Genomic DNA, 23,563 nt, shown 5'->3' with positions numbered 1-23,563 from the left:
TATTTTAATGTTGCTCTACTACAAGGGGTTGCTTTATACAGGGCAGCTTGATACATTCACAGGTTGCTTCACAGGTGTGTATAACACAGGTGCGAATAAAATGGGGTCGCTCTATATAAAAGGTCTCTATACAACACACTGGTTGCTCTCCCAGAGTTGAGATTGTACCTCAACGTTAAAGTACCACCAGTTACTGGACTTGGTCTCCAAACTCTATTAAGAATTTAAGGTAAATGGTCTGAATGTGTGTTTGAGGTATACATTGTAGTAGTAACAGTAGTACTACCTCGACAGAATATTCAGTAATACTTTCCTATTTTCTCCTGAGTGTTTGTGAGATCAGAAGACCTAAGAATCCTCTCAGTGATACTCAGTACAAAGGAGAAGACGGTCAACGTCAGTGATCATGTGGTGGTGGTCCTCTGCTGCTTCTGTCAGGAGCAGGAAGCCGGAGATCATGTGATGGGACAGCCGAGGGAGGACGAGCATCCTTAGAGCCCCGAAGATCTCTGGTCTCTAAGGCTCCCTCCGCAACGAGGGTGTCCTTGTATCTGCTCCAAACTAGAGCAGATATACGCTGTCATTGTGGAGTATCATCTGTGTCTCATTTGCTAGAGCCAGAACCCACCATTGGCTGAATTAAGTCTCATTGTCTCCACGTGAGGAGATGTTCCTCCTGCTGCAGTGACTCACCCTGAGGCCACGGGTGCAGGTCCTGTTTGTGTTACCGGTCCCGGCTTGTAATTGGCCGATCCATTTACTGCGGCGCAGAGATGGCAAGGGATCACCGGGGCGGCGCCGCTAATTGTGGCAGGTCGTGCATCATCAGGAGGAGCCGCCCACGGCTTGTCTGCACCATCAGCCACAAATACCCAAGGGGACCTCCCGACCCGCGCCTGGAGATGTTCTGTAACGTGGTCCTTACTGGCGTGCAGGCAGTGGCACCATCTTCTGGAGCTCAGTGACAGATGTGCTGGACCTGAGGAGATACTGGTCTTTCCCAGATGTTCCGCTCATGTTCCGCTCATTTGGCAGGAAGTGGGTGTCTAGTGGTGCCTTAAAACATGGTTCTCCAGCATCAGGCTATCCCTTCAGATGGTTCTCTGCTGTGAATAATGTTTTCCTTGTGAAAGGCCAGTCAGCTAGACGTTTGAGGTTCCAAGGACTGTTCCATTCGCACTGGTTCCTCAGCTGGTTCTTTGGCTGGTTCACCGGCTGGTTCCCTGGTTGGTTTCTCGGCTGGTCTCAGTGTCGCTCCGTTGTCTCCACTCCCTCATGTTCTCCCTGGACGTCCTCCCCCAGCGTTCTCCTGTGGAAGATGACCTCTCGGCTCAGGTCCTACCTGGGATTCACCCTGGAAGTGGACTGCAACACAAACCGTCTCAGGATCGGGGACAACACACACACACACACACACACACACAGAGTCTTGAACATCATCTCATCTCACTGCTGCTGAGGTTCTGTTGAAGAGATGGGAACCTGGATTTGCGCAGTTCAAATAAAGCACTGATCTTCTCTTGATTTTTACCTGGACTTTAACCATGTGGTTCTTGAACCCTCCTCCCAATAAAGAAATGTTTCTCCTGGTCTGTAGTTCTGCTAATCTCCTTCCTGATCACTGCTGGGAGGAGCTTCTCCCATTGGAGTATCTGCTCCCGTTGGAACACTTCTCCAAAGACACTTGGACACTTGAATCTTGTGGAAAGCTAGAGGGGACTTTCTCAAATCCCTCCAGAAGATGATCAATGAGTTTACCAGATTAGACTATTATCTGGGGGGGGTTGACTCCACACCCTTAACGTCTGACCGCTTCAGTTGTCCTTCAAAGCAGTTCTTGCTCCGGTGTCAGCCCCCCTTCCCTCGACCAAAAGAACCATGAGAAGCAAGACAATGGCCCCCCTCCACCTGGTTCATGAGGAGGAGGAACAAGAGACTGTGCTGGAACCCAGTTGGAGGAGATGTTTGGTTTCTACGACCAATCACTTGGAGTTGTATTTACTTCCTGTCTCGTGCTGGGATTTGAACCAGCAGCCGGGGGGCAGAGACGCTGCTGAACGCACCATGCTGGAGGCCTCACCGCACCCTCTGGTTCTTTGCTCTTCATTTTCCCAAGCTTGAACAGAGCACTTGGAGGAAAGTCAGCCCGCCAGAGAAGCTGTGATGGATGGTTATAAAACCTGGTGATCAGAAGCTGCTCCATCACAATGTTTGTCTCCAAACCAGCACAGGCTCTCAAACATCTGGAGGAGGTGATTCATCTTCATTAGATGACTTTGTTCTTCTGGCGGAGAAACTTTTCAGCTGTGAGGAGGTCATCACCATAAATCTGGTAACTAGTCCTTACTAGTTGTGAACCATCTTAACTGTCTGTGAATAGGACGTGAACTGAACACGTGCAGAGAAGCAGAGAAGATCTGGGGGGAATGAAAATCAGGTCTCCTCAAAGCTTCCACGGCTTCCACAGCTCAGGTGAGGTTCTCCCAGCTGCTCTTGATCAGAGATTGACACGTTCCTTGGTTCTTCAGAACTCACGTTCCCCAGCCGCCTCCCTAAACATCTGCAGAAGGTGTGACTGAGGAGCTCTCCACTCTCCTCACCTCCTCTAAGTGCCTTGTTTATGTTATCTCCTGCTCTCCAGTAGCAGCGCTCTTCTGCTCCTCATTCCATCTGAGGAGAGGTGGAGCGGCACTGCCTTCCCCGCCTGTACATCTGAAGACATGGCCATTGTTCTCCAGCGGAACGCCTATGCCAGGAGGAACCCGAGAAACCACTGAGATGGCGCCGCCCCCTCCTTTGTTTCTGCTGCTTTCACAAGCTACAGAAGGCCGGCGGGCCTCATCTCCACTGACGGCAGTCATTGTGGCAGGATGAGCGACGGCGTTCCAAGGAGAAGGATCGGATCTTCTCTCCGGACTCTTAAGTTTTATGGAAATGTTCTGATTGTTGAGGCAGCAGTAGCTTCAGCTACATTTTTGGACTGAACCATGTTGTGGGCGTTGTGGCACAGGAGGTAGAGCAATGGTCTTTCCTGACTCCTCCTGGTGTGTTGAAGTGTTGTGCACGACACTGAATCCCAACTGCTCCCCTGGTGCTGACGGACGGCAGTCTACTGCTCATGGGTCATCCATGATGGGTCAATTGCAGAGAACAAATTTCCCCGATAAAGGATAAATTATTATTGTTATTAAATCCCCATCAGGACCATGTCAGAATCAAATCTGGACTGGTCCATGTCAGGACTTGGACCAAACCATTCTGGACTCTGAAATAAATGAATTCCCTGTTTGTTTCTTGGGTCTATAAGAGGTGAAGAAACATGTTCTACCAAGTTTGGGAGAATCAGGGTTGTTGTTGCATCTGGTCTCACAGCTGCATGTGTCTGCTGTGGTGAAGAATATCCTGAGATGGAAAGAGCTCCATCTTTACACTCACCGATGAACTCACCTACTGTCAAGTACTTTGGGCTGGGACCGAAAGACTGCATCCTCTACTCGGATTGGATGAAATGGTTTGTTCCTCAGGGAGGCGGAGCTCAGGCTAAGACAGGGGAGAAGCTCAGACATCTGGGGGTGATGATCTATCAGTCGAGTTAGGAACCTCCTATTAAGTGTAGCTGGGAGGATGTCATTTGGAACCCCCTCCTCAGCGCTGACCCTGTTCTCCTGTGGTTCTCTCCACAGCATCCTGCCCATGAAGCTAGGCATACTCCTGGGCCAGTACCTGGGAGCCTTTAACCTCATGGACCAGTTCAGGGGCCGAGCCAGGAAGCAGCAATGATGACGATGGGTAAGAAGAACCTACCTCTGGCCTGCCGGGGCCTTCTTAGATTATCAATCCATTATCTGCCTATCAGAAATGTCTTCTCAATGAAGGTTTGTTTTGGTCTCCAAGGTTGGGCTGCTCAGCAGGGGCTCCAAACTCTGAGGGCTGCTCTTCTGATTGGCCCACAGACATTCTGGTGAAAAGTGAAGAACTTCTCAAGAACCTCTTTTAATCTCCTGTAAATCTGTTTTAAAGTTACTAAAGTTCTCTGGACCACTGGTGTTAATGATCTGAGTCATTTCACATGGAGAACATGGGGAACATTGTTGGGTTCCCTGCGAGAGGAGAACGTCTCAGGTACCACAGCCTAAGCAGCTGCTTCCAGAACCAGAGAACCAGAAATACCAGCTTCTCTAAACAGGACACCTTCTCCTCAGCTAATTTAAGCTAGGCTCATACTCCTCCGTCACCAGACTGAAGATGCTGTTCTTGTAAACTGCACTCGAGTACAGTTACCCACTAGTCCAGGGATGTCAAAGTCAAATACACGGAGGGCCAAAAAAACAAATTTGTTACAAGCTGAGGGCCGGACTAATTCACTGTTTATTGAAACATATTAAACTGATTGAACATAGCCTATTGAACCAAGACCTAAATGCATAAATGAAATTGCATGCATTATAAACTGAAAATGCAATATCGTGCTGCTCTATGATCATATCAGTCACTGCTTTCAAATAGTAAAATGAGAAAATAAAAATAAATCAGTTGTATTCTCTCTGATGGCTCCTATCTGAAATTAGTACATGAACTGAAAAATGAATCCGTTAACTGAAAAATAAATATAAATAAATACAGTAAATTAAAACAATAACCTATGGCACACAGACAAAGCAATACTTTCTTCAAAGAAAAATCACATGTCTTGTAGAAAAAGATGTAAAAATTTAACTGAATTAAAAAATAATAATACGTTCATGCCCTAATGATCACTAAGGCTGAGCCTGATATTTAGTGGTGTCTCATCTTTTGTACAAGTTCATCAATGTTCGGGGTCAGGCTCTGAGATGAGGAAATCCTCAGGATTGAGTGAAGGTGCTTATCACTAAGACGGCTCTTGTGTGATGTTTTGTTCAGCTTCATCAAAGAGAACAGTTGTTCACACAGGTATGTGCTGCCAAACAGAGAGCGTCTGACCAGCTTGAATGTGCAGCTCGGGCATTGTGTCGGGGATGAAACGTGCAAACTCAGCAGCACCCACTCTCTAATATTTTTCCTTCATTATGTCATTGCACTGGAGCTCAATCAACACCATTTGTAGATTTGATGGTGCGCTTTCCACGTCAAATGCAAAAGAATTGCAGAGTAGTGCAAACCTGCTTTTTTGTGCTTCAAAGTCAGTAAATCAGCATCGGAAGACAGCAGCAAGTACGTTGAGTTTATCGGCTAACTGTACTTTGGAACACAGTGGTAGAGAGCTTCCCTTTCATGGTCTGGCAATCCCCCGTTCTCAGCATCCACCTTTCGTTTAGGGATTTTTGAGGAGGAGGTAGCTGAAATTCGGCATTTGCTCTGACTGCTAATGAAGAATAAAACCAAAGACCGCTAGCTGCACTGCACTGAATTCACGGGGTACCGTTTCATCGTGGGGAATGTAGAATTGGTGCGTTCAAAACACCATCAGGCGGCTGCAGCCTGCGGGCCAGTTCTAATAATCATAATCAATTTCATGCGGGCCAGTTCTAAAAATAATAATCAATTTCATCCCAGGGGCCAGAAATAACTTGTTCACGGGCCGGATCCGGCCCGCGGGCCTTGACTTTGACATGAGTGCACTAGTCGTACTCACATAGGAACACAGTGTAGTACTCACAGCTACAGTTACTCATACCTTGACCTCAGGATCAGCAAAAAAACGAGGGAGAATGAAGAATGTTTCAGCGAACAGGGAGTGACAACGGTACGTATCTGCTAACAGTATCAGGCTAATGGCTGGCGGAGTCTGAGGATATTGTCATCCCCATCCCTGGTGGAGTCATCTTCACGCTCTGTGTTTTTATTCCCATTCAAAATAAAAGCCATCAAAGGTGGAGCCTTCAGTCCTTCAGTCTTGCGTTAAATATTCAGTCCTGTAAAAGACTCAGACTCAAAGGTTTTTGGTCTCAGCTACTCAGCTGTCATATTGTCCTGCTGAGGAGGCGGGGCTTAACTGGGGCCACTCAGCTGTCAATCACAGGCAACCACAGCCTTTGCTCATCCAAAGCCCAGCCCTCTGATGTCCCCTGGTGGAACTTCTCTGCTCAACACCCGCTGCTGCCAGGCTGAAGCCTCTAACCGCACGTTCTTCTGCCTGGGTTCTTTCCATGTTCTCCAGCCTGGGTTCTCTCCATGTTCTTCTGCCTGGGTTATGGCCATGTTCTCTTGCTAGGGTTCTCTCCAGGTTCTATGTGTTACTCCACAGTCCTCAACCACCTATAGATCTTCTCAGAAGATCTGTATCTCATGGCGGTCTGGGGTTGACCCTCAGGACTTGCACGTCTCCCCAGCACGATTCCTTCAGTCTGTGTTCGTTAGCGGTTCCACACTGCCATCTGCGGGTGGTCTCCCAGCACTGCAGCCAATCAGAGGAGCCTTGAGGAGCAGGTGGAAGAAAGGGAAGGGGGTGGTTACTGGAGAGTTGGTATGCTAAACTAGCAGAAAGAGGCCTGGTGCCTGTGAGGATGAAACCTGTGAGGGTGAACTTCATGTCGTCACCCGTTTAAACGAGCATGGATGAGAGGTGGATGGTTCGGATGATTAACAGCTGACTTAACAAGGTAAGCCCCGCCTCCGGTATCAAGGTCTGCTGTGAATGCCTCCACGCCCTAGTAGGAAGAAATGCAGTTATGATCACCAATTACATCAGGATAGTTCCTGCAGTGGCAGTGACCTCATCAAGGTAGAACCCCCAGATGGTACTTTGTATAATACTAGTGCTCAGAGTACCACTCAGAAGCCGGGTTCCAGCCTGACCAGCAGGGTCAAGGGCTCCTCTACAGACAGGAAGTGACTGCTCGACCAACAGAAAGTAGCTGGTCGACCAACAGGAAGTAGCTGGATGACCAACAGGAAGTAGCTGGATGACCGTGATACAGGGCTGTCAACAGGGAAAAATGTTCAAATAATACGTAAGGAATCTTTTGGTTGGTAAAACTGTTCCAATGGTCTTCTCTCTATAATGATTTAAATTGGAATAAAATATGGCTGATTAGTCATAAATTCTGTCTTTACAATAGAATTAAGAAAGTATCTTACAAAGTCACTCACAAAATATACCTAGCAATTGATGCCATTGATGATTTCTGTTATTTCTGTGGAATACATCAAGAACCTATTTTACATTTATTTTATTTATGCTTGTCCTCACAACTATTCTGGTCAAATGTACAAGCCTTTATCAAGAGGACAAGTGGATACTCACTGCAGCTGCAGGATAAAGACATTTTTTAAACAAACCAAACTGGACCTGGGATGTGGATTTTAAAACCACTTGACGCTGCTGTTGAGGATATTTTAAAAATAAAATCATCAGATCAAGATTGCCCATTTCTGGTCTGGTCAAATCAGAGGACATCCGGTGGAATTCACAGAATTAAAACATTTATTTTACTTTGAAAAAAAAGGGGGGCTGTCACAGGAAACCAGGATGCCTCATCTGAGTAAATTAAGTCAGATCTTCCTGGAGAAATCAACAACATTAATAAAAAAAATATATAAATAAAACAAATCTAAAATTAAATTAACAGCTTAATATAGAACTAACAATATAATATAAAAACAAAATGATAAAATATTTTTTACATGAATTAATGCACAAATTAAAACATCAATCAATTAATTGAAAATTTATTCAACATAGAAACGTGAAAAACAGAATGTAAAAGAAATGAAAATGCAAAAAAAAAACGAATGACGAAATAAATGACTGAATTAAATTAATAAAAACATGATAATTTTAACGAAAACTATTCTTTTTTCCGTCTCATTTTTAATGGGTTTCTAATATGAATATGGTTTGGATGTAGAAAACACTCAAACTCTGTCAGAATTTTTATTTTATTTTACTTTCTTTTATTTTATTTTACTTTATTTTATTTTATCTTATTTTATTTTATTTTATTTCGAACAACATCTGATCACACTCTGTCACCCGGTCACAGACGGCCCTGCAGCATCTAATCCGGCCGGCAGGGGTCGACTGGGACAGACGTGACGTCACGGACGGTAGGGGGGGAATCAACCAACAAATCAATGAATCAATCAAGACGTTGTGGCGTTACACATGTACGACAACTCCTTAATGAATCATCCATAATAATATTATTCGATGTAACATTCACTATTTGATTATCGATCCAGTTGTCTGTGATCGGTAATTTATTGGTATTGGCTTTATCGATGTATGACGTCAGTTCACCTGGTCAGGTGAGTGCTATCATCTTAAAACGTCGATATCAAACTCATAATAGAACTGGAAGTGACGAATGAATGGCGGGGGCGTGGCCTCTGGAGGGGGCGTGGCCCCTGGCAACCACCCCCCGCTCGCGCTCCTTACGCTCCTCACTCCTCCGCCGGTAGCACCCGCGCGCTATGGCGCCCCGCCGGTACGTTGCGAGCCGCCCCGCCGCCACTATTGTGCGTGGCGCCGTTCACTCGCATGGACACGAACACGGACACGGTGAGTGACCGGGATGGAACGGGACACACGGCAGGAACTTTACTTGTCTGGGGCGTGCGTGTGGGCACCTGGACCTTCAGGTGTGCAAAGCGTGTGCGTGTCCGTGACGTGCAGGAGTGTGCCCATGATTGTGCGCGCACACACACACACACACTCACAGTGATCACTGTTAAGTGATGAAGCGTCTTCATCCCCTCTGTGTGTGTGTGTGTGTGTGTGTGTGTGTGTGTGTGTGTGTGTGTGTGTGTGTGTGTGTGTGTGTGTGTGTGTGTGTGTGTGAGTGTGTGTGTGTGTGTGTGTGTGTGTGAGTGTGTGTTTGCGCACGCATGTGAGAACAAGAGAGAGCGTGCGCGCTGGCACAGCCCGATCTATTCTGGTCGGTGGATGAAGATTAGTGGAGTCTTAGTGCTGCTGGTCTCAGCAGGTTAAGGAGGATCTGAGGGTCTGGATCTAGACTCAGGTTCTTCCAGGGTTAGCAGCCTTGTGGATGAATGTGTATGTGTGTTTGTGTGTGCATGTCTTGCAGATGGAGGCTTCAGGTTCCAGTGTAGGAATTGCCTGGGTTCTTATGCGTTTTTTCTCCATGCTCTTCAGCACCTTCGTCTCAATTTATACCTTGAAGTCCATTAACACCCACACACACATGACCACATGAAGGAGAGAGAACCCTTCCATGGAGTCCGGAAGCTGAGATGTTTTTTTGCTGCTCTGGTATCTGAATAGTGCGTAGGTCACCCAGGGGTCTGGAGGTCATCCAGGTTGGAGGAGTTTAGGTTTAGAACTCGATTCAACTACAGGAGAACCTGCAGCCTTGGATTGGACCTTCAGGTATAGATGTTCCTCAGAGAACAGAACGGCAAAGAACCTCAGCTTTCATCATGCAGACAGTCAGCAAGACCAGGATGAATGTTTATAAGAGTAGACCAGTACCGACAGGTGGAGGACACACACATACACACGGTTGTCTCCTCTGTCGAATAATTAGAATATATTTCCATCTTTTCAGGAATAGTCTCTCCACTGAGGGGGAAGCCACACACACACACACACACACACACACACACACACACACACACACACACACACACACAGATGAAATGCTCTGAGATGGAACAAGGAGCTGACAGCCTCCTGAGGTGTCTTCACTCTTCATCTCCCTCAGTTCTCCTCTTCCTCATCTTAAAGATCAGCTCTGTGTGTGTGTGTGTGTGTGTGTGTGTGTGTGTGTGTGTGTGTGTGTGTGTGTGTGTGTGTGTGTGTGTGTGTTTTGTTGTTGATGTGTTCATTTGGGGAACATAGAGCCCTCCTACAGTTAGGAGAAGGAACAGCGTGGAACAGAGAGAAGGACCAATCAGAGAACCTCACGTTTCTCCAGACCATCAGAAGGAACACATTCTCCAGTCCTCTATTTGAGGTCTTCAGTGCTCCTCTCCAGACCTGAGAATATTCGTGGCTCTGACATGAAGGCTCATTGGGTTCTACTTGGATTGAGCTTCCATGTTCTCCTGCCAGTGTTCTCCACATTCTCTGTCTTCATACCTAGGTTCCTGGCGCTGGCATGAAGGTTCACTGGGTTCTACTAGGGTGGAGCCTCCACGTTCTCCTGCCAGGGTTTTCCACGTTCTCTGTTTTCATCACAAAGTTTAAAACCAGTCAGCATGAATGTTTCGATGAGTTGGGTGACATTGAATGAATGAGTGATTGAGTGAGCGAGTGAATAAATGAATGATTCAGTAATAGAGTGCATAAATGAATGAATGGGTTGTTGAGTAATTGAATGAATGTGTGTATGAGGATGTGAATAGTTTCCAGATGAAATCTGAATTATCACAATTTTTTAAATCTGAGCCTATGATTGGTCAACCCCCCCCCCATTTTAAGCCCCTGTTGTTGTGATTGGGTTGCCGTTGCAACAATAATGGGATTGAGGGGGATTAGGGGTGCAACTCTGCTGACGGACAACAGCTCACACCTGCTGCCCCTCCGCTGGTCGGTGCAGACAGGAAGTGCTTCCATGGCTGACAGGAAGTGTTGGGTTTTATTTTGAAATTTCTGCAAAACAACACAATTTCAGCCTGACTGTTTCCATGGCAACTATTGTTGCACCACCTCCCCCCCACCGCTGCTCCCTGGACCGGGTTCCATCTGTGGGTTCTCCTCACAGAAGGAACCCAGGTTGGATGATCAACAGTGGACCTGCCCAGGTCTAAATCCCGCCCCCTGCTCCAGGGCCAGCTGTGATTGGCTCTGCCCTGACCCTTGAGCGGGTTCAGCTGACAGACATTCCTTCTGGAACCCCAGAAACTCTTGGGGTCAGTTCTGATTATGTGGTGTTCTGTCTCCTACAGGAGAAGCGCACAAGTTCGACCCAGCCTTCAGAGGACCCGTACAGAGAAGGTACTGGTCCACCCGCTGCCCTCAGGTCTAGCTCTCCTTCTGAGGTTCCAAGGTGGGTCCCAGAGGTTCACCAGAGCCAGCTGTGGAACTGTGGGGTCCCTGAGGAGCACCCTTCTGATCGTCAGGGGGTTCCTCAGGAGAACTCCATCAGAGCTTCTGCTAGACTCTAGCAGAACTCTAGACTCTGGCAGCTTCATCAGATCCAGGAGGCCTGGGAGCTCCTGGACAGCCAGTGTTCTCAACTGAAGTTCTGTTGGGGAGGTGTAGGTGGAGGTGAAGCGGATGGTGGAGGTCAGTGGAGTTGGAGTGTGCTGACTTGTGACGAGTGTTTCCTTTTCTCCTCAGAAGCTACACCGATGTGCTCTGTTGTCTGATCTTCTTCATCACTATCATCTGCTACCTGGGCCTGGGGATCATGGGTGAGCGCGCAGACACACACAAACACACACGCACACACACACACACACACACACACTGTGGATCACATACTAGATGTTCTTGACACAAAGGTGAAGTGAAGTCCATCCTTGGAACATCACAACAGGACATTTCCTACCTTGAAACATTTTCAACACTAGAACTAGGACCCCCCCCCCCCCCAAAAGGTGAGCTCATTCTGTCACTCGGAGGATGATGTCATCTGGTGGTGACATCATCGGCTTGAGCCTCTCTGGGATGAGGTCTGAATCAGGTCCGCAACACCTGCTGCAGACCAGAACCTGGAAGACCTGCTTCAGAACCAGGCTCTGTATCCAAACTGGTCTTGATGCAATGACATCTGTCCACTAGCTTAATCAGCTATTTCTTTCAATTCACCAATCAGTGTGCATGTGTGTGCATGTGTGTGTGTGTGAGCTGAGACAATAAGACAGGGGAGGGCTGAGAGTCAGGGATGATGTCATCTATGTTTGTAGTACCAGTATGGGGGGGTTACGTGTGTGTGTGTGTGTGTGTGTGTGTGTGTGTGTGTGTGTGTGTGTGTGTGTGTGTGTGAACATTGTAGAACCTCATAGAACATTGCAGGACCATCGGTTCTTCCTCTCTGTCCCAAAATAGAGTTGCGCCTCCAGTTCTGCGCACACACACACACACACACACACACACACACACACACACACACACACACACACATAAACACACAGTTGTAGCCCTCTCATGCTGCTACTACAAACATGGGTGACATCATTCCTGATGACATCACCAGACTCTCAGCCCCCCCTCCACTCCTGTCTTATTGTCTCGGCTCACACACACACACACACACACACACACACACACACACACACACACACACACACACACACACACTCAACCTTCTCATAAAGATGCTGAATGTTCATCTTTTGCAGAAGTCTAGAGAACATTCGCCTTCTCTTCCGAACATTGGGAAAATGTTCCCCTGAGAGGAGCAGAAAGTGAATTTGTTCTTCATTTGTTCACCCATCCCCTGATTTTCTCCCCATGCACACCTGATCTCCATGGGGCCGGTTAGATGATTGCCTTGATGACCTATAGGGAATTAGAAACCCCAGAACCTGCAGAGCATGTTCATCATTCCTGCAGGAGATTTTCTCAAAATGCGCAAAACCCGGCAGAACCTTAGTGAAACTGAGCGAAGAACTGTGGAGCTCCCAGCAGCCGTGAAGATCAGGCCTGACCCATCCTGGAGGGGGATCATCTCCTGTTCTGGTCTCTTTGAAGGAACCTGGCCAGATGAGACGCTGGTTTAACCCCTGGTGTCTCTCTGCCCTTCAGCCTGGTTACATGGAGACCCCAGGAAATTGCTCCACCCAACCGACAGCTACGGACACTTCTGTGGACAGAAAGGAACTCCCAATGCGTGAGTCAGGACCAGTAACGGTCTTACACACCCACTACACCAGTCCAATATGTCAAGACATCTCTACTACACGGTTACTACACCAGTACTATGCCACTACTAAATCACTACCACATTGTTACTATACCATTACTACTCCTCTACTAAATGATACTCCACCGGTACTACACTGTTACTACACCGATACTACGTCACTACTACACTGGTATAACCCCATTGCTACACCAGTACTATGCTACTATTACACCAGTGCCACACCAGGACCTCACCAGTCCCATATGTTACTACATCACTACTATACCGTTACTACACCAGTACTATACCACCACTATATCACTACCACATCGTTACTATACCATTATGGCACAGCTACCACACCATTACTATACTGTTACTACACTGTAATTACACTGTTAGACTGTTACAGTTGTTACCACACTGTCTCTACACTATTAGAGTGTTACTACACTGAGACTGTTATTATTGTCAGGCACTGTTACAGTTATTGCAGTGGTACAATACTGTAACTACACTGTTACTCCAGTATTAACGTTACTATACTGTTGTGACGCTATTTGTTCTATTGTTATTAAACTATTATTACACTGTTACTACCCTGTGAACGTGACAGACCTTCTTGACCAACATCTGGCATATCAGTTCTGTAAAATTTATCTTGAGATTTCATAGACATGTGTGTGTGTGTGTGTGTCTGTGTGTGCGTGTGTGTGCAGGAACAAGCCCCTCCTGTTCCACTTCAATATCTTGAGATGTGCAAACCCTGCTCTTCTGGTCCAACTCCAGTGCCCGACCACCCAGGTTCTGTCTTTAAGTTCATCCTGAAGAAGTTGACGTTTTTCTCCGGACGGTTCCGTTCCTCCTCTTTGTTCCCAACCCAAACCACATGTTCCCCATGGTTCTCAAACACGCCTCATTACACAGAGAACCTGTCTTTAGATGAGCCATGGGAAGCCAAAGGTTCTTCCCTCTGGCTTGGGTCCACCTCTCTGCATAAGGAGCTCCTTATGGGTGAGCTTATGCTAAGGTGACAGCAAGAAGGTCCCACCAACTTAAAGTACCTTCACAGGTACTCTGTGCAGCTGCAATCACTTAAAGGAGGTCAGGCTGTAAAGAAGAACAATCTGACCTTCATCCTTGGACCTCATCAGACGGGTTCCAGTGGACCAGAACCTCAGGCTTAGCTTGCCCTGGATGTTCTTGAGGCTATGATGGTGGAAACCGAGGGATGTGACCAGTCTCCATTTTGGCTTCTTGCTTGTACTTCCTGCTTCGGACCCGGAATCATCCAGTCATCCCACACTTTGTGTTTCCATCTGGATTATGGTCCTCTTTGCACTGCCAGTCCAAATGAGTGTGTGTGTGTGTGTGTGTGTGTGTGTGTGTGTGTGTGTGTGTGTGTTCCAGATCTGCGTGTCCACGTGCCCAGACAGGTTCTCCACCTACTCAGAGATGCAGCTGCAGCTCAGACTGGGGAACAACATCTGGGATTATTACCGGGGATTCTGCAGGCCCGGCTTCAACAACCCAAACAAGGTACCACACCTGGAGCTCAGCTGGATCACACCTGGGTCACTGACCTGTAGATCCAGTTTGCGCTCAAACATCGGGTCTCTGGCTGTTGGGAACCCGTTCAAGAATCTGCATGTTTGTCCTAGAGCTCGGAGGAGGGTCCTCACATATGCAGGTTCTGGGAGTCACAGAAGGTGATTGTGTAGTTCTGACCTAAACCTGAATCAATATGTGGTTTGGGTTCCTCTCCAGAACCCACCTCCAACTTTAAAACTCCAGAGTTCCCGGGAGGTTCCTAGGGGTTCTAGAAGCCAGCCTTAGACCAGAGGTCCTCTGGACTAAGGAGCAGAACCCTCCTGGCTTGAGAACGCTGGCGTGGAGTCAGTTCCAGGCCTGGTTCTCTTACGTTTGCTCATCTCTGTTTCCAGCCAGTGTCCCAGGTTCTCCGTGATGAGGACTGTCCCTCCATGATCCTGCCAAGCAGACCCTGTAAGGAACCTCCAGCACCCCTGGCCTCAGTGGACATCTGGTACACAGTACTGGGACTCGTACCGGTACTTGTCCCAGTAATAGTAGTACTGTTACGAGTTCCAGACACAGTACCAATACTACTATCAGGCACAGTACCTGGACTAGTACCAGACATAGTACAGGGAGTAGTATCAGAACTACATCTGGTACTGGCTCCAAATGCAGTATTGAGAGTATTATCTCAATAATCAATACTTCAGTTGAGTTCTCATTCTCAAAGTAGTACTCAGTACTCCTTCCTGGTTTACAAACTGTACCTTCATCAAATAGTACTGCAGTTGTACTCCAGTCATAGATGTACTGCACTGTCATCAACCCAGGGTTCTCCAGGCCTCAGATGAAGGGATCTTGGAGAACATCTTTGACTGGTTGTCATAGAAACCTGTATGTGTGTGTTCCAGTTCTCCAGCGGTGCCTGCCAGACCTGGGTTCTCTGAACGGATCCGTTCCTCTGGGGAACAAGACTGGCTTTCTGGAGGCCCTGGAGGTTTCTCACAGTATGATGGAGCTCAAGGACGCTGCCAGGTTTCTGTCAAGAGATTTTTCATGCTCTCCTACCTACTCTGCAGGACCTAGATAAGCTGAGGGTTCTGAGGTTGTTCCAGGCAAAACCACACACAACACCTGAGTTTCGAGGATTCATGTAGAACTTAAAGGGAACTCCAGGAGATCTTGTGGAGGTTAATTATTTTTGCGGCCATGGGAGAACATGTGAGTGAAGTACTACGGAATGTCCTCAAGGAGGTTTGGATCCATGAGAACGTTGTTTTGTTTTGTTTTGTTTTAGAATCCAGAGAACAGTTTCCTCAGAATTGCTCTCCGTTTTCAAGTCTCTAGCTACATTCTCCTACCTGGGTTCTCCCCAGGTTCTCCTGCCTGGGTTCTCTCGGTTTTCTCCAAGTTCTCTCTCCAAGGTTCTCCTGCCTGGGTTCTCTCTGTTCTCCAGGTTCTTCCTGGGTTCTCCAGGCTCTCTGTGTTCCTCCCCTAGACAATTCAAGACTTTAAATCGTCCTCAAATGTGAATGAGGGTGAATGGTCTGATGATTAACAGATGACCAGTCTAGGTGAAGCCCCACCACTTGGCCTGGTCTCAGCTGTGATTGGTTGCAGGCTGCTGACTTAACAGGTTCTGATCTCCTGGTTCCAGAAGAATAACAAGCCTGGTGAACACCAAGGAGCTGGGGGTGAAGATCCTAGAGGACTATGCCAAGTCATGGTCATGGATCCTCATGTAAGCACACACAGACACACACACACGCACGCACACACACACACACACACACACACACACACACACACACACACACACACACACACACACACACACACACACACACACACACACACACCTTGTGGTGCTCCTGTGGTTCCAGAGGCCTCCTGGTGTCCGTGGCAGTGAGTCTGATCTTCATCCTGCTGCTGAGGTTCACCGCTGGTCTCCTGCTTTGGACCACCGTCATCTCCGTGATCCTGCTGCTGGCCTACGGTGAGAAGAACCTCTAGTGGGGCCAGCACCTCCTGGACTGGAGGATGGCAAGGGAACTTTTGTTAGCGCTTCATGGTCATCTCCATGGTCGTTGTGTGTGTGTGTGTGTGTGTGTGTGTCTGCTTGCGTGTGTTTGCATGTGCGCGTGTTTGCGCAGGTGTGTGGTTTTGCTCCATGCAGATGTCCCACCTCAGACACCAGCCGGGCTCCGAAGTGTCCATCATTGAGGTGGGGCTCCACGCGGACTTTCAGTTGTACCTGCAGCTCCGGCAAACCTGGATCCTCCTGCGTAAGTGACCTTCTATATCCTGGAAGCAGGTGGAGGAAAGTATCATATCCTCCATCTCTGTCAGGTTCTCCTCTGTTCTCACTTGGAAAACCGCAGACATTCCAAAGACTTAAGATCAGCTTTCAGTCCCAGTTCAGCAGTCGGACCAACATCCTCAGCTCTCAGAGGGAGAAGTTCTGGAGAACACAGTGTTTGTTCTCAGGGTTCTAGCATTGTTCTGAGGCGGAACATGAGGAACCGTTTCTTCTACGCTGTTCAAGCTGCTTATAAACCTTAGAACCCCCAGCTGGAGACCAGTCCTGGTTCCTCCTACATTTGTCCCTATGGCCATCTATCTCCTCCATAGCACATCAGTTCCTCAACATCATGGCTGTGCATGTGTGTGTGTGTCCTCCAGTCTCCATACTGGGCCTGTTGGAGGTCTCTGTACTGCTGATGCTCATTTTCTTGAGGAGGAGATTCAAGATGGCTGTGGCCCTGCTGCGGGAGGCCAGCAGGTACCCCCCCCACCACCACCACCCACCCACACACACACACACACACACACACACAAACACACACACACATACACACACATACACAGGTGTGTCCTGGTGACCTTCTCTCCTGTGGTTCAGGGCTGTCGGACACGTCACATGCACGCTCCTCTACCCGCTGCTGTCCTTACTCCTGCTGAGCGTGAGCGCCTCCTTCTGGGCACTGACCGCCATGTATCCTGGAGCACAAACACACATGCACGCACGCAAACGCACACACACACACACACACACACACACACACACACACAGGGGTTCTTCTCCTTGACGGGTTTTTGGGATCAGACACCTGGCATCGTTGGGGGAACCCGTCTACAGGGTGATGTCACCTGATGCCAGCTGCCGCCAGGGCAACAGCACCTGCAACCCTGAGGTAGGACATTATGACTTCTGTCACATCTATGCTGATGGACACACACACACACCTTATAGTATATACCATATACCCACATAAAAAAACACCTATACAAATTCAATTACACACATGCTTCCCACATTTATACGCACACACAGCTATACAACGTGTATATTCATATACACACATTCATAAACATACAAATATAAACGCACACATATTCACAAATACATCTATACCTACACAGCTATACACACACTTACATACACACTTCACCAAAGCTCCTGGGTTGCTTTTGCAGTATGCTTTGGATCATTGTCCATCTCTACTGTGAAGCACCGTCCAATCAACTTTGCTGGATTTAGCTGAATCCGAGCAGAAAGTACATCCCTATACCCAGCAGAATGCATCCAACTGTTTCTGTCTTTTGTCCCATTGTCAATAAACACAAGTGAACCAGTGCCATTGAAGCCATGTATGCCCACGCTATCACATTTCTTCCACCATGTTTTACAGAAGATGTGGTGTGCTTTGGATCATGAGCTGTTCCTATTCTTCTCCAAACTTTCTTCTTCCCATCATTCTGGTTCGGGTAGATCTTTGTCTCATTTGTCAAAAGAATGGTGTTCCAGAACTGGGCTGGCTTCCTCTGGTGTTTTTTGGCAAAGACAATTCTGGCCTTTTATCATTGAAGCTGATTAATGGTTTGTACCTTGTGGTGAATTATTTATATTTACTCTCATGAAGTGTTCTCTTTATGGTAGACTTAGATACTGATACACTTACTTCCTGAAGAGTGTTCTTCACTTTAGTGGATGTTGTGAAGGGGTTTTTCTTCACCATGGAAAGGATTCTGTGATCATCCACCACTGTTGTCTTCCATGGACATCCAGGCCTTTTTGAGTTCCCAAGCTCACCAGTGCACTCTTTTTTTCTCAGAATGTACCAAACTGTTGATTTGGCCACTCCTAACATTCCTGCTATCTCTCTGATGGATTTCTTCTTTTTCTCCATTCTCAGGATGGTCTGTTTCACCTCCATTGAGAGCTCCTTTGATGTTGTGTGTTCACAGCAACAGCTCCCAAATGCAAACGTCACCCCTGGAATCATCTCCAGACCTTTTAACTGCTCAATTGATGACAGGTTACCAAGGGAAGAGCCCATGCAGCCTAATTCTTTCTTTTGCAGCGTTCTGAGTCAATTGTCCAATTACTTTTGGTTTCTTGAAAAAGAGGCGGCTATGTTTTAAAGAGCTGTAATTCCTAAATCCTTGCTCCAATTTGGATGCTGATACTCTCAAATTATAGCTAAGTGGCTTATATAATTTTATCCTGAATATGTTTTTGTGAACAGCTAAAATAACAAAACTTGTGTCACTGTCCAAATATTTCAGGGGTGGCTATACACACACACACACACACACACACACACACACACACACATTTATATACACTTACATAAACACCTACTCACATATGTAGCTGTACACACACGTATACTCGCATACACATACACACACTCACATACACACTCATACATTCATACAAACTGTTACATGCATTCACGTCTGGTCCTGCTCCTGGTCCTCAGACCTTCTCCAGCAGTAACACGTCTCAGACGCGGTCCTGCCTGGGCTCCCGGTGTGTGTTCTGGTCGTACGACAGTCAGACGTGGTTCCACGTGCACCTGCCCATCCTGCAGATTTCCAACTTGCTGCTGCTGTTCTGGATGTCCTCCTTTATCCTGGCTCTCCAGCAGAGCTCACTGGCTGGAGCCTTCGCATGTTGCTACTGGGCCCGCAGGAAGCCCCGGGACCTGCCGCCACACCCACTGCTGTGTGCCTTCTGCACCGCCCTCAGGTCAGGGGGCGGGGCCATTGGGGTTGGGGCCTTGGGGCTGCCATCTTGAAATGCTCACACTCCTATGGGTTCTCTAGGTATCACACAGGTTCTCTGGCCTTCGGAGCTCTGGTTCTTTCCTCCGTCCAGACAGTTAGGATCCTGCTAGAGTATCTGGAGAGCAGGCTCAGAGGTACACGCACACAAATACACACACACACACAAGCACACTAATACACGCATCCTTACATACTCACACACATCCTCATATACACACACATCCTTATACACGTACACACTAATACACATCCATCCTTATATACTCACACAGACAGTAATACACACACAAATGCATCCTAATACACACAGACTAATACACACATGTCCTTATATATACATGAGATGGGATGAGATGAGAACAACTTTATTAATCCCGAATGAAATTGTTGTGCCAGAGTTTCAAGTAAAAACATAACAGTAATAGACAATAGTGGAAAGGAGGAAGAATAAGAAATACAATGAAATATGAATTGTCTTAACTGTTAGCAGTAACTACAAAGATTGAAGATTCCCTGCGGCTGAGGGAAGAACTCATACATACTCATACATACTCACTTATACACATGCATCCTTGTATACTCACACGCACACTAATATACACTCATCCTTATACACAAACACACTAATACAACTTCATCCTTGTACAGTACACACACACTCAGACACTTATACGCTCGTATCCTCATACCCGCACACACCAATACACATGCATCCTTATACCCTCACACATTAGGGAGAGAGAGGAGCAACCGTCTTTGGAACCGAACATTCCTAGTTTGATTCACGGCTCCTCCCAGTGTGTCAAAGTGTTGTTGAGCAGAACACTGAACCCCTAACTGCTCCCCTGGCGCTGGTCGACAGCATGCCTACTGCTTATGGTTCATCCATGATGGGTTGATAGCAGAGAAAGTATTTCCCCAAGTGGATTAATAAAGGATAAATTATTATTATTGTACTGAAAGACACAACCGCAGAGTGGTTGAATGACCCTGTTTGTGTGTGTGTGTGTGTGTGTCCAGGCCTGGACACCAGCCTGTCCAGGTTCTTCTTCTGCTGCCTGAGATGCTGTTTCTGGTGTTTGGAGAAGTTCCTCCGGTACATGAACAGAAATGCCTACATCATGGTGAGTGCCAAGCTATGATTGGTTGGCCACCCTGTCAATCAAACCTCTGTGTGAGCCTCTGTGTGTCCACCAGGTGGCAATCTATGGCAAGAACTTCTGCACTTCTGCAAGGGAGGCCTTCTTCCTCTTGATGAGGAACGTGGTCAGGTGGGGACCAGACAAGGGCTAGGGGGGCGGGGCCACCACTGCTCCTCCAATCAGCTTCTGTGTGTGTGTGTGTGTGTGTGTGTGTGTGTGTGTGTGTGTGTGTGTGTGTGTGTGTGTGTGTGTGTGTGTGTGTGTGCGTGCGTGCGTGCGTGCGGGCACGCGCTTGTCTCCACAGGGTTGCTGTTCTGGACAGAGTGACTGACTTCCTGTTGTTTCTTGGCAAAGTTCTGATCGCAGGAGGAGTCGGTACGTAGCTCCGCCTCCACTGGGTTGGGGGGGGCACTGTGTATGTATGTATGTATGTATGTCTGTATGTGTGTGTGCAGGTGTACTGGCGTACCTCTTCTTCACAAAGAAGATCCCTGGAATGGAAATGGAGGTCCCTGAGCTGCACTGCTACTGGGTCCCAGTGCTGGTTAGTCACACACACACACACACACACACACACTCACACACACACACACACACGCACACACACATTGAGTCTGGGTTTGCCACCTGAACATAGGTTAAGCCCATCTCCAGCTCTGTGGTCAAGGCTCTTCTGCCATCTCGTGGCCCTTCCTTGCAGGTGGCTCCAGATGTCCATGCATGCTAACAATTAGCACGTGGCTAGTATCTACCTCTCTGGCTGTCACCTGAGCAGGTTCAGGGTTCTGAGAGCCTCCACTTGCTCCTGAATCACACATGTGTACTATCCCATTTCTGTTCTTCTCAGATGAGGATTCCACAGGGTTCCTCTCAGAACCTCAGGGTTGGATCTGTTTATTTCACAGGAGTTGGAGAACCTTTAGGTTGGGAATCTACGGCTTGTGAGCCATATATGGCTCTTCCAGTGACAGCATTTGGCTCCCAGACAATTCAGAGTTGGAAAAAAAAATCCGTTTGGAACTGATTTTATAACACTTGTGATATTTCTTCACAATACTGTGTCATTTTAAAGTAAACAGAAATTAGTTTTGAAGATAAATTTCACGGGTCACCCGTTGGTCAAGTCTGGAACTAATTGCTTCCGAACATGTCTGGGTCATTGTAAAGGTCAAGAAATTAATTTCATCAGATAGCTGACTAGTTTATCCGCTTCAACCCCTGTAACGGAAAAGATGGCGAAAAGAAGAAAAAAAATTATGATTACCGGGCATTCTAGACTTTTGATGTGCGGCATGTCTAATATGCAGTGATAAAATGGCATTGATGAAACCAAAGTGATGCAGCACTTTGAACAAATCCATGTAGCACCAGAGGTCACATTAAAAGTTAGACATTTAATTTATTATACATTAAAAATACTATATGGCTCTAAATGAAATGTATTTAGAAATATTTGGTTTTTATGGCTCTCCCTGTCAAAAAGGTTCCTGACCCTGCTTCAAAAGAACCTTTGGAACCGTCGTACAGACACAACCCTAATGAGGCAGTGCCTGACTTTTAGTGAAGTTCAGAGAAGGTATAGATGGAGCTTCTGTTGGAGGTCTTCAGTCTGATGCCCATTATGTTCCCCCTCAGACACTGGTGGGCGGAGCTTATCTGATTGCACATGGCTTCTTCAGTGTCTACGCTCTGTGTGTAGACACCTTCTTCCTCTGCTTCTGTGAGTACACCTTCATGTTCCTCCTAGAACTTCAAGCCTGGTCTTGGCAACTGCCCTGTAACCAAGAAGGTCGCGTGATCCACTGGCGATCCTGCAGGTGGTGGGGGGGGGGGGGGGGGGGGGGGGGGATTTGGTTGGAAAGCAGGCACCTCCTCCTCCAGGACGTTAGGTTCAATGAACAGTGGTGGGATTGAGGGCAACAGAGGGTTCTCCTCCGCGTCAGGAGATCTTCCTGTGATGGAGAAGGTCAGCACCTCCACCCTAGGAGGAACAGTAATTGTTCCTTTCGTTGTTTTACTTTGTGCAAGGATATTAGCAGTCTCAGCTATGCTAGGTTACAATATCCTCTGATGGGGGAGAAGAGGAGGAGGTCATCCACCTGCTGCCCTTGCAGCCATTTGGGCGCCCAGGTGGGGCCTGTTGATTAACTGTGTTGGTGAACAAAGCAAATGTTTGTGTCTCCCTGCTCCTCCAGGTGATGACCTAGAGAGGAACGATGGCAGCATGGAGAAGCCGTTCTTCATGTCTCCAGAGCTCCACAGGATCCTGGGGAAGTCCAGCCCGCCACACTGAAGCCCCATCCTAGCCCCCCCTACCGGCAAACGGAGGCTGCCAGGGGCATCATCACCAGACCTTCTGAGACCACCAGAAAGTCTGGTAATCCGCACGGGGGCCACGTTACATCAACAGCAGAGATAGAGGGAGAAATCCTCTGGAACTGCAGGAACAGAGCAGCCCCATCATCCTGGGCCTGCAAGACTCCATCCTGGACCTGCAGGAACAGAGCAGCCTCTCCATCCTGGACCTTCAAGACTCTGTCCTGGACCTACAGGACTCCATCCTCAATCTGCAGGTGGTCTGTGTCTGGTTATGGTTCCTCCATGTTGACTGAGGACACCCCAACTGGTTCTCAGCTGTTCTCCTGCACCACTTCCACCCGATCACTGTCTGCTTCTAAAGACACTCACATTGTAGACCTGTAGACAGCCACATCTTTGCGAGGTGTCAATCAATTCACAGCCGACCTACACCGGTGAATCCCCTCCCCCTCCCAGGTGTCGGCTACCGGTTTTCAGTGTTTAAAAAAAGACTGAAATTCTTTTTTTTCTTTTTTTTTAGATTTTCTAAGAACTTTTTTATTGATGTTTTTATTTTCTTTTAATTTGTCAAATGGGAATCTTTTTTATTGTTTTTACAACTGATATTTCCTGTCTGGATTATAATCCCAGATGATTCTTCTATAAATTCAAATGTGACCAAGCAGATCTTTGGGATTAAGTGTTTTTATTTGAATATTTCTTCACATATTTGCTTTTTTTGAGGACAAAAACAAAGTACCTTTTCACGCAAATGTCTGC

General features: G+C 47.4%; 2 protein-coding genes across 2 annotated transcripts in view; both read left to right on the top strand.

The window, feature by feature from the left end:
- Nucleotides 1-4,041, top strand: part of LOC147230184 (epidermal retinol dehydrogenase 2-like) — a 12,381-nt gene extending 8,340 nt beyond the window's left edge. Inside the window, exons 7-8 of the mRNA XM_086153427.1 lie at nucleotides 3,684-3,789; nucleotides 3,895-4,041. Of these exons, the coding sequence (XP_086009553.1) occupies nucleotides 3,684-3,780 (97 nt within the window). The 3' untranslated portion in view covers nucleotides 3,781-3,789; nucleotides 3,895-4,041. The remainder of the gene's footprint in view (nucleotides 1-3,683; nucleotides 3,790-3,894) is intronic.
- A 4,331-nt stretch (nucleotides 4,042-8,372) lies between these two features.
- LOC147230183 (choline transporter-like protein 5-A) lies at nucleotides 8,373-23,470 on the top strand. The gene is made up of 22 exons (XM_086153426.1): nucleotides 8,373-8,482; nucleotides 10,831-10,879; nucleotides 11,225-11,298; nucleotides 12,635-12,719; nucleotides 13,454-13,538; nucleotides 14,145-14,273; nucleotides 14,678-14,738; nucleotides 15,182-15,305; nucleotides 15,928-16,011; nucleotides 16,154-16,266; nucleotides 16,424-16,555; nucleotides 16,953-17,052; nucleotides 17,173-17,265; nucleotides 17,377-17,464; nucleotides 19,037-19,305; nucleotides 19,383-19,477; nucleotides 20,364-20,467; nucleotides 20,541-20,614; nucleotides 20,790-20,860; nucleotides 20,941-21,029; nucleotides 22,121-22,205; nucleotides 22,681-23,470. The coding sequence occupies exons 1-22, from the start codon at nucleotides 8,395-8,397 to the stop codon at nucleotides 22,776-22,778; spliced, it is 2,190 nt and encodes a 729-aa protein (XP_086009552.1). The 5' UTR covers nucleotides 8,373-8,394; the 3' UTR covers nucleotides 22,779-23,470.
- The last annotated feature ends 93 nt before the right edge of the window (nucleotides 23,471-23,563 follow it).

The sequence above is a fragment of the Fistularia commersonii genome, chromosome 10 (assembly GCF_037954325.1).
Source record: "Fistularia commersonii isolate RoL2024-O1a breed Wild chromosome 10, RoL_Fcom_v1.0, whole genome shotgun sequence".
NCBI classification, from domain to species: domain Eukaryota; kingdom Metazoa; phylum Chordata; class Actinopteri; order Syngnathiformes; family Fistulariidae; genus Fistularia; species Fistularia commersonii.
Note: the sequence above shows the minus strand (reverse complement) of the source record. Positions and strands in the feature narration are given on the sequence as shown.